We start from the raw sequence: 12150 nt of genomic DNA, 5'->3' as shown, positions 1-12150 counted from the left end.
AAATAATTGGTTTTCGCCCTTGATTAACGGAAGATTATAGCCAAAACATGCATTTTCATAACTTAGCGAACTGAAATCTACATTAAAAGTGCAGATAACTACTTAAAAATTCACTTCCTTGAATTGATAATAGGTTTTTCTTTGTCATTTTAAACAGATTCCAGTCAAAATCGGCTTCTTCGACTCATATCGTACCTAAAACCGCATCAAAACTGCAAATATCAGTTTAAACTATCATTTTTTGATACAAACAGTTATATATTCATGTCAATCTCATTCAAATCCTAGTCAAAATCGGCGTCTTTGGGCATTTTAGTAACGAAAACCTTAATAAACTATTAGATTTCGACGTAAGGCAACCATTCTGAGTCAAATAGTTGCCGATTTCGATAAAATCTTAGTCAGAATCTGCTTTTTCGCCTCTTATTGTACCCAAATCTACCTTAGAAATGCAGATATATACTTAAAACACCTTCTTTTGGGACAAATAATTGGTTTTCGCCCTTGATTTACGGAAGATTATAGCCAAAACATGCATTTTCATAACTTAGCGAACTGAAATCTACATTAAAACTGCAGATAACTACTTAAAAATTCACTTCCTTGAATTGATAATAGGTTTTTCTTTGTCATTTTAAACAGATTCCAGTCAAAATCGGCTTCTTCGACTCATGTCGTACCTAAAACCGCATCAAAACTGCAAATATCAGTTTAAACTATGATTTTTTGATACAAACAGTTATATATTCATGTCAATATCTTTCAAATTCTAGTCAAAATCGGCGTCTTTGGGCATTTTAGTAACGAAAACCTTAATAAACTATTAGATTTCGACGTAAGGCAACCATTCTGAGTCAAATAGTTGCCGATTTCGATAAAATCTTAGTCAGAATCTGCTTTTTCGCCTCTTATTGTACCCAAATCTGCCTTAGAAATGCAGATATATACTTAAAACACCTTCTTTTGGTACAAATAATTGGTTTTCGCCCTTGATTAACGGAAGATTATAGCCAAAACATGCATTTTCATAACTTAGCGAACTGAAATCTACATTAAAACTGCAGATAACTACTTAAAAATTCACTTCCTTGAATTGATAATAGGTTTTTCTTTGTCATTTTAAACAGATTCCAGTCAAAATCGGCTTCTTCGATTCATATCGTATCTAAAACCGCATCAAAACTGCAAATATCAGTTTAAATTATCATTTTTTGATACAAACAGTTATATATTCATGTCAATATTTTTCAAATTCTAGTCAAAATCGGCGTCTTTGGGCATTTTAGTAACGAAAACCTTAATAAACTATTAGATTTCGACGTAAGGCAACCTTTCTGAGTCAAATAGTTGCCGATTTCGATAAAATCTTAGTCAGAATCTGCTTTTTCGCCTCTTATTGTACCCAAATCTACCTTAGAAATGCAGATATATACTTAAAACACCTTCTTTTGGGACAAATAATTGGTTTTCGCCCTTGATTTACGGAAGATTATAGCAAAAACATGCATTTTCATAACTTAGCGAACTGAAATCTACATTAAAAGTGCAGATAACTATTTAAAAATTCACTTCCTTGAATTGGTAATAGGTTTTTCTTTGTCATTTTAAACAGATTCCAGTCAAAATCGGCTTCTTCGACTCATATCGTACCTAAAACCGCATCAAAACTGCAAATATCAGTTTAAACTATCATTTTTTGATACAAACAGTTATATATTCATGTCAATATCATTCAAATCCTAGTCAAAATCGGCGTCTTTGGGCATTTTAGTAACGAAAACCTTAATAAACTATTAGATTTCGACGTAAGGCAACCATTCTGAGTCAAATAGTTGCCGATTTCGATAAAATCTTAGTCAGAATCTGCTTTTTCGCCTCTTATTGTACCCAAATCTACCTTAGAAATGCAGATATATACTTAAAACACCTTCTTTTGGGACAAATAATTGGTTTTCGCCCTTGATTTACGGAAGATTATAGCCAAAACATGCATTTTCATAACTTAGCGAACTGAAATCTACATTAAAACTGCAGATAACTACTTAAAAATTCACTTCCTTGAATTGATAATAGGTTTTTCTTTGTCATTTTAAACAGATTCCAGTCAAAATCGGCTTCTTCGACTCATGTGGTACCTAAAACCGCATCAAAACTGCAAATATCAGTTTAAACTATGATTTTTTGATACAAACAGTTATATATTCATGTTAATATCTTTCAAATTCTAGTCAAAATCGGCGTCTTTGGGCATTTTAGTAACGAAAACCTTAATAAACTATTAGATTTCGACGTAAGGCAACCATTCTGAGTCAAATAGTTGCCGATTTCGATAAAATCTTAGTCAGAATCTGCTTTTTCGCCTCTTATTGTACCCAAATCTACCTTAGAAATGCAGATATATACTTAAAACACCTTCTTTTGGGACAAATATTATTTTTCGCCCTTGATTTACGGAAGATTATAGCCAAAACATGCATTTTCATAACTTAGCGAACTGAAATCTACATAAAAACTGCAGATAACTACTTAAAAATTCGCTTCCTTGAATTGATAATAGGTTTTTCTTTGTCATTTTAAACAGATTCCAGTCAAAATCGGCTTCTTCGATTCATATCGTATCTAAAACCGCATCAAAACTGCAAATATCAGTTTAAACTATCATTTTTTGATACAAACAGTTATATATTCATGTCAATATCTTTCAAATTCTAGTCAAAATCGGTGTCTTTGGGCATTTTAGTAACGAAAACCTTAATAAACTATTAGATTTCGACGTAAGGCAACCTTTCTGAGTCAAATAGTTGCCGATTTCGATAAAATCTTAGTCAGAATCTGCTTTTTCGCCTCTTATTGTACCCAAATCTACCTTAGAAATGCAGATATATACTTAAAACACCTTCTTTTGGGACAAATATTATTTTTCGCCCTTGATTTACGGAAGATTATAGCCAAAACATGCATTTTCATAACTTAGCGAACTGAAATCTACATTAAAACTGCAGATAACTACTTAAAAATTCGCTTCCTTGAATTGATAATAGGTTTTTCTTTGTCATTTTAAACAGATTCCAGTCAAAATCGGCTTCTTCGACTCATGTCGTACCTAAAACCGCATCAAAACTGCAAATATCAGTTTAAACTATCATTTTTTGATACAAACAGTTATATATTTATGTCAATATCTTTCAAATTCTAGTCAAAATCGGTGTCTTTGGGCATTTTAGTAACGAAAACCTTAATAAACTATTAGATTTCGACGTAAGGCAACCTTTCTGAGTCAAATAGTTGCCGATTTCGATAAAATCTTAGTCAGAATCTGCTTTTTCGCCTCTTATTGTACCCAAATCTACCTTAGAAATGCAGATATATACTTAAAACACCTTCTTTTGGGACAAATAATTGGTTTTCGCCCTTGATTTACGGAAGATTATAGCCAAAACATGCATTTTCATAACTTAGCGAACTGAAATCTACATTAAAACTGCAGATAACTACTTAAAAATTCACTTCCTTGAATTGATAATAGGTTTTTCTTTGTCATTTCAAACAGATTCCAGTCAAAATCGGCTTCTTCGATTCATATCGTATCTAAAACCGCATCAAAACTGCAAATATCAGTTTAAACTATCATTTTTTGATACAAACAGTTATATATTCATTTCAATATCTTTCAAATTCTAGTCAAAATCGGCGTCTTTGGGCATTTTAGTAACGAAAACCATAGTAAACTATTAGATTTCGACGTAAGGCAACCTTTCTGAGTCAAATAGTTGCCGATTTCGATAAAATCTTAGTCAGAATCTGCTTTTTCGCCTCTTATTGTACCCAAATCTACCTTAGAAATGCAGATATATACTTAAAACACCTTCTTTTGGGACAAATAATTGGTTTTCGCCCTTGATTTACGGAAGATTATAGCCAAAACATGCATTTTCATAACTTAGCGAACTGAAATCTACATTAAAACTGCAGATAACTACTTAAAAATTCAGTTCCTTGAATTGATAATAGGTTTTTCTTTGTCATTTTAAACAGATTCCAGTCAAAATCGGCTTCTTCGATTCATATCGTATCTAAAACCGCATCAAAACTGCAAATATCAGTTTAAACTATCATTTTTTGATACAAACAGTTATATATTCATGTCAATATCTTTCAAATTCTAGTCAAAATCGGCGTCTTTGGGCAATTTAGTAACGAAAACCTTAATAAACTATTAGATTTCGACGTAAGGCAACCTTTCTGAGTCAAATAGTTACCGATTTCGATAAAATCTTAGTCAGAATCTGCTTTTTCGCCTCTTATTGTACCCAAATCTACCTTAGAAATGCAGATATATACTTAAAACACCTTCTTTTGGGACAAATAATTGGTTTTCGCCCTTGATTAACGGAAGATTATAGCCAAAACATGCATTTTCATAACTTAGCGAACTGAAATCTACATTAAAACTGCAGATAACTACTTAAAAATTCACTTCCTTGAATTGATAATAGGATTTTCTTTGTCATTTTAAACAGATTCCAGTCAAAATCGGCTTCTTCGATTCATATCGTATCTAAAACCGCATCAAAACTGCAAATATCAGTTTAAACTATCATTTTTTGATACAAACAGTTATATATTCATGTCAATATCTTTCAAATTCTAGTCAAAATCGGCGTCTTTGGGCAATTTAGTAACGAAAACCTTAATAAACTATTAGATTTCGACGTAAGGCAACCTTTCTGTGTCAAATAGTTACCGATTTCGATAAAATCTTAGTCAGAATCTGCTTTTTCGCCTCTTATTGTACCCAAATCTACCTTAGAAATGCAGATATATAATTAAAACACCTTCTTTTGGGACAAATAATTGGTTTTCGCCCTTGATTTACGGAAGATTATAGCCAAAACATGCATTTTCATAACTTAGCGAACTGAAATCTACATTAAAACTGCAGATAACTACTTAAAAATTCACTTCCTTGAATTGATAATACGTTTTTCTTTGTCATTTTAAACAGATTCCAGTCAAAATCGGCTTCTTCGACCCATATCGTACCTAAAACCGCATCAAAACTGCAAATATCAGTTTAAACTATCATTTTTTGATACAAACAGTTATATATTCATGTCAATATCATTCAAATTCTAGTCAAAATCGGCGTCTTTGGGCATTTTAGTAACGAAAACCTTAATAAACTATTAGATTTCGACGTAAGGCAACCATTCTGAGTCAAATAGTTGCCGATTTCGATACAATCTTAGTCAGAATCTGCTTTTTCGCCTCTTATTGTACCCAAATCTACCTTAGAAATGCAGATATATACTTAAAACACCTTCTTTTGGGACAAATAATTGGTTTTCGCCCTTGATTTACGGAAGATTATAGCCAAAACATGCATTTTCATAACTTAGCGAACTGAAATCTACATTAAAACTGCAGATAACTACTTAAAAATTCACATCCTTGAATTGATAATAGGTTTTTCTTTGTCATTTTAAACAGATTCCAGTCAAAATCGGCTTCTTCGATTCATATCGTACCTAAACCCGCATCAAAACTGCAAATATCAGTTTAAACTATCATTTTTTGATACAAACAGTTATATATTCATGTCAATATCTTTCAAATTCTAGTCAAAATCGGCGTCTTTGGGCATTTTAGTAACGAAAACCTTAATAAACTATTAGATTTCGACGTAAGGCAACCATTCTGAGTCAAATAGTTGCCGATTTCGATAAAATCTTAGTCAGAATCTGCTTTTTCGCCTCTTATTGTACCCAAATCTACCTTAGAAATGCAGATATATACTTAAAACACCTTCTTTTGGGACAAATAATTGGTTTTCGCCCTTGATTAACGGAAGATTATAGTCAAAACATGCATTTTCATAACTTAGCGAACTGAAATCTACATTAAAACTGCAGATAACTACTTAAAAATTCACTTCCTTGAATTGATAATAGGTTTTTCTTTGTCATTTTAAACAGATTCCAGTCAAAATCGGCTTCTTCGATTCATATCGTATCTAAAACCGCATCAAAACTGCAAATATCAGTTTAAACTATCATTTTTTGATACAAACAGTTATATATTCATGTCAATATCTTTCAAATTCTAGTCAAAATCGGCGTCTTTGGGCATTTTAGTAACGAAAACCTTAATAAACTATTAGATTTCGACGTAAGGCAACCTTTCTGAGTCAAATAGTTGCCGATTTCGATAAAATCTTAGTCAGAATCTGCTTTTTCGCCTCTTATTGTACCCAAATCTACCTTAGAAATGCAGATATATACTTAAAACACCTTCTTTTGGGACAAATAATTGGTTTTCGCCCTTGATTTACGGAAGATTATAGCAAAAACATGCATTTTCATAACTTAGCGAACTGAAATCTACATTAAAAGTGCAGATAACTACTTAAAAATTCACTTCCTTGAATTGATAATAGGTTTTTCTTTGTCATTTTAAACAGATTCCAGTCAAAATCGGCTTCTTCGACTCATATCGTACCTAAAACCGCATCAAAACTGCAAATATCAGTTTAAACTATCATTTTTTGATACAAACAGTTATATATTCATGTCAATATCATTCAAATCCTAGTCAAAATCGGCGTCTTTGGGCATTTTAGTAACGAAAACCTTAATAAACTATTAGATTTCGACGTAAGGCAACCATTCTGAGTCAAATAGTTGCCGATTTCGATAAAATCTTAGTCAGAATCTGCTTTTTCGCCTCTTATTGTACCCAAATCTACCTTAGAAATGCAGATATATACTTAAAACACCTTCTTTTGGGACAAATAATTGGTTTTCGCCCTTGATTTACGGAAGATTATAGCCAAAACATGCATTTTCATAACTTAGCGAACTGAAATCTACATTAAAACTGCAGATAACTACTTAAAAATTCACTTCCTTGAATTGATAATAGGTTTTTCTTTGTCATTTAAAACAGATTCCAGTCAAAATCGGCTTCTTCGACTCATATCGTACCTAAAACCGCATCAAAACTGCAAATATCAGTTTAAACTATGATTTTTTGATACAAACAGTTATATATTCATGTCAATATCTTTCAAATTCTAGTCAAAATCGGCGTCTTTGGGCATTTTAGTAACGAAAACCTTAAAAAACTATTAGATTTCGACGTAAGGCAACCATTCTGAGTCAAATAGTTGCCGATTTCGATAAAATCTTAGTCAGAATCTGCTTTTTCGCCTCTTATTGTACCCAAATCTACCTTAGAAATGCAGATATATACTTAAAACACCTTCTTTTGGGACAAATATTATTTTTCGCCCTTGATTTACGGAAGATTATAGCCAAAACATGCATTTTCATAACTTAGCGAACTGAAATCTACATTAAAACTGCAGATAACTACTTAAAAATTCACTTCCTTGAATTGATAATAGGTTTTTCTTTGTCATTTTAAACAGATTCCAGTCAAAATCGGCTTCTTCGATTCATATCGTATCTAAAACCGCATCAAAACTGCAAATATCAGTTTAGACTATCATTTTTTGATACAAACAGTTATATATTCATGTCAATATCTTTCAAATTCTAGTCAAAATCGGTGTCTTTGGGCATTTTAGTAACGAAAACCTTAATAAACTATTAGATTTCGACGTAAGGCAACCTTTCTGAGTCAAATAGTTGCCGATTTCGATAAAATCTTAGTCAGAATCTGCTTTTTCGCCTCTTATTGTACCCAAATCTACCTTAGAAATGCAGATATATACTTAAAACACCTTCTTTTGGGACAAATAATTGGTTTTCGCCCTTGATTTACGGAAGATTATAGCCAAAACATGCATTTTCATAACTTAGCGAACTGAAATCTACATTAAAACTGCAGATAACTACTTAAAAATTCACTTCCTTGAATTGATAATAGGTTTTTCTTTGTCATTTTAAACAGATTCCAGTCAAAATCGGCTTCTTCGATTCATATCGTATCTAAAACCGCATCAAAACTGCAAATATCAGTTTAAACTATCATTTTTTGATACAAACAGTTATATATTCATGTCAATATCTTTCAAATTCTAGTCAAAATCGGCGTCTTTGGGCATTTTAGTAACGAAAACCATAGTAAACTATTAGATTTCGACGTAAGGCAACCTTTCTGAGACAAATAGTTGCCGATTTCGATAAAATCTTAGTCAGAATCTGCTTTTTCGCCTCTTATTGTACCCAAATCTACCTTAGAAATGCAGATATACAATTAAAACACCTTCTTTTGGGACAAATAATTGGTTTTCGCCCTTGATTTACGGAAGATTATAGCCAAAACATGCATTTTCATAACTTAGCGAACTGAAATCTACATTAAAACTGCAGATAACTACTTAAAAATTCACTTCCTTGAATTGATAATAGGTTTTTCTTTGTCATTTTAAACAGATTCCAGTCAAAATCGGCTTCTTCGACTCATATCGTACCTAAAACCGCATCAAAACTGCAAATATCAGTTTAAACTATGATTTTTTGATACAAACAGTTATATATTCATGTCAATATCTTTCAAATTCTAGTCAAAATCGGCGTCTTTGGGCATTTTAGTAACGAAAACCTTAATAAACTATTAGATTTCGACGTAAGGCAACCATTCTGAGTCAAATAGTTGCCGATTTCGATAAAATCTTAGTCAGAATCTGCTTTTTCGCCTCTTATTGTACCCAAATCTACCTTAGAAATGCAGATATATACTTAAAACACCTTCTTTTGGGACAAATATTATTTTTCGCCCTTGATTTACGGAAGATTATAGCCAAAACATGCATTTTCATAACTTAGCGAACTGAAATCTACATTAAAACTGCAGATAACTACTTAAAAATTCACTTCCTTGAATTGATAATAGGTTTTTCTTTGTCATTTTAAACAGATTCCAGTCAAAATCGGCTTCTTCGATTCATATCGTATCTAAAACCGCATCAAAACTGCAAATATCAGTTTAAACTATCATTTTTTGATACAAACAGTTATATATTCATGTCAATATCTTTCAACATTACTAAATATTTCCGGGCTTTTGAGCCGTGGTCCCGAGATTAAACTCGACGTTTCGTCTACAACTGCGGAAGACATTTTCAAGAGCGGCGATGCGGTAACGGTCGAAGTGTTCTTCCGTACTGCTCTCCGATGACTGGTTTGTTGACTGGAAGATCCGCCGTATTTAAGCGCGCTGTAATGGGCGTGACCTCGGTGGCGGGCTTGGGTTGAACTTGTCTGGGTAAACACGTTGTTTTGTTGATGACCTGAGTCCATGTTTTACTGATATTGAGACCTTCTTCTTTTCTATTGAAATTATTCCGATGTTTTTGAATTTCAATAGCTTCTCTGAAAAGACGTGGATAAAAATGTGGTGTTTTGTCCAGTACCTGCGTGTCTTTGAACATGATACGATGGTCACCTTTGTCAAAAGCATGTTCTGCCACTGCTGATTTTTCCGTGTGTCCAAGTCGGCAGTTTCTTTTATGTTCCGTTAGTCTAGTTTCAACGCTTCTCTTTGTGGTACCTATATATACCGAGCCACAGGAACACGGAATGCGGTATATCCCTGGTGAAGAAAAGGCGTCCCTTGTATCCTTGGCAGACCTGAGGCTTTGTCTGATTGTAGTCGTTGGTTTAAAGACGACCCGAACGTTGTGTCGTTCTAAATGTTTACCGATCCTGTCTGTGACGTTCTTAATAAAAGGAAATGATACCTTCCCTTGAGGTTCCTCTGTCGTATCTCTTGTCTTAGATCTTCTATTTTTCATAGCTTTTTGTATTTCAGAGGTGGTATATCCGTTATTTTTCAGGGAATTGGTCAAGTGATTAATCTCTTCACGCAGGTACTTGGGTTCGCTAATCCGATTAGCCCTTGTCATTAAGGTTTTTATTACCCCCATTTTCTGTCTCGGATGGTGATTAGATAATTTGTTCAGGTAACGTTCCGTGTGAGTGGGTTTTCGATAAACTTTATGACCCAATTTTCCATTTGGTCGCCTTTCTACCTGCACATCTAAGAATGCCAACCTGCCGTCCTTTTCTGTCTCCATGGTAAATTTTATTTTATTGTTAATGGAATTGAGATGCGCCAAGAAGATTTGAAGCTCCTTTTCGCCGTGGCTCCATATTACAAATGTGTCGTCCACGTAGCGGAACCAACACTTGGGCTTCTTTTGGGCAGTATTTAATGCCTGCTGTTCAAACTTTTCCATGAAAAAATTTGCTATGACCGGGCTTAATGGGCTTCCCATGGCTACCCCGTCAACTTGTTCATAAAACTCCTTGTTCCATTGGAAATAAGTGGTGGTTAAGCAGTGTCGGAAAAGTTCTGTGACATCGTTCCGAAAATGTGCAGATATTAAATCCAAAGTCTCCTTGACTGGCACCATAGTGAACAAAGAAACAACATCGAAGCTCACTAATATGTCTTTGGGTGACAAAGTGATGTTTTTGATCTTCTGTATAAACTGAGTCGAGTCCTTGATGTGTGATACTGTCCTCCCTATGAGTGGTTCAAGGAGTTTGGTTAGATGCTTGGCGAGATGGTAAGTCGGGGAACCTATAGCGCTAACTATGGGTCTCAAGGGTACTGCCTCTTTATGAATTTTTGGCAATCCGTATAATCTTGGTGGTAATGCCTCCGAATTGCTTAGTTTTCGCTGGATTTCTGGTTCAATAGATGACTTCTTGATTAACGTCTTTGTTTTCTTTAGGATGCGGTTGGTTGGGTCCTGTTGCAACTTTTTGTATGTTTTGGGGTCTAGCATCTAACCAAACTCCTTGAACCACTCATAGGGAGGACAGTATCACACATCAAGGACTCGACTCAGTTTATACAGAAGATCAAAAACATCACTTTGTCACCCAAAGACATATTAGTGAGCTTCGATGTTGTTTCTTTGTTCACTATGGTGCCAGTCAAGGAGACTTTGGATTTAATATCTGCACATTTTCGGAACGATGTCACAGAACTTTTCCGACACTGCTTAACCACCACTTATTTCCAATGGAACAAGGAGTTTTATGAACAAGTTGACGGGGTAGCCATGGGAAGCCCATTAAGCCCGGTCATAGCAAATTTTTTCATGGAAAAGTTTGAACAGCAGGCATTAAATACTGCCCAAAAGAAGCCCAAGTGTTGGTTCCGCTACGTGGACGACACATTTGTAATATGGAGCCACGGCGAAAAGGAGCTTCAAATCTTCTTGGCGCATCTCAATTCCATTAACAATAAAATAAAATTTACCATGGAGACAGAAAAGGACGGCAGGTTGGCATTCTTAGATGTGCAGGTAGAAAGGCGACCAAATGGAAAATTGGGTCATAAAGTTTATCGAAAACCCACTCACACGGAACGTTACCTGAACAAATTATCTAATCACCATCCGAGACAGAAAATGGGGGTAATAAAAACCTTAATGACAAGGGCTAATCGGATTAGCGAACCCAAGTACCTGCGTGAAGAGATTAATCACTTGACCAATTCCCTGAAAAATAACGGATATACCACCTCTGAAATACAAAAAGCTATGAAAAATAGAAGATCTAAGACAAGAGATACGACAGAGGAACCTCAAGGGAAGGTATCATTTCCTTTTATTAAGAACGTCACAGACAGGATCGGTAAACATTTAGAACGACACAACGTTCGGGTCGTCTTTAAACCAACGACTACAATCAGACAAAGCCTCAGGTCTGCCAAGGATACAAGGGACGCCTTTTCTTCACCAGGGATATACCGCATTCCGTGTTCCTGTGGCTCGGTATATATAGGTACCACAAAGAGAAGCGTTGAAACTAGACTAACGGAACATAAAAGAAACTGCCGACTTGGACACACGGAAAAATCAGCAGTGGCAGAACATGCTTTTGACAAAGGTGACCATCGTATCATGTTCAAAGACACGCAGGTACTGGACAAAACACCACATTTTTATCCACGTCTTTTCAGAGAAGCTATTGAAATTCAAAAACATCGGAATAATTTCAATAGAAAAGAAGAAGGTCTCAATATCAGTAAAACATGGACTCAGGTCATCAACAAAACAACGTGTTTACCCAGACAAGTTCAACCCAAGCCCGCCACCGAGGTCACGCCCATTACAGCGCGCTTAAATACGGCGGATCTTCCAGTCAACAAACCAGTCATCGGAGAGCA

General features: G+C 34.6%; 1 protein-coding gene across 1 annotated transcript; it reads left to right on the top strand.

Annotated features, from left to right (window-relative positions):
- Window positions 1-10900: 10900 nt before the first annotated feature.
- On the top strand, window positions 10901-11798 carry LOC132698616 (uncharacterized). The gene is made up of 2 exons (XM_060664809.1): window positions 10901-11575; window positions 11766-11798. The coding sequence occupies exons 1-2, from the start codon at window positions 10901-10903 to the stop codon at window positions 11796-11798; spliced, it is 708 nt and encodes a 235-aa protein (XP_060520792.1).
- The last annotated feature ends 352 nt before the right edge of the window (window positions 11799-12150 follow it).

The sequence above is a fragment of the Cylas formicarius genome, unplaced genomic scaffold (assembly GCF_029955315.1).
Source record: "Cylas formicarius isolate icCylForm1 unplaced genomic scaffold, icCylForm1.1 PGA_scaffold_2__14_contigs__length_35257938, whole genome shotgun sequence".
Taxonomy (NCBI): domain Eukaryota; kingdom Metazoa; phylum Arthropoda; class Insecta; order Coleoptera; family Brentidae; genus Cylas; species Cylas formicarius.
This window is presented reverse-complemented; position numbering and strand designations above follow the sequence as displayed.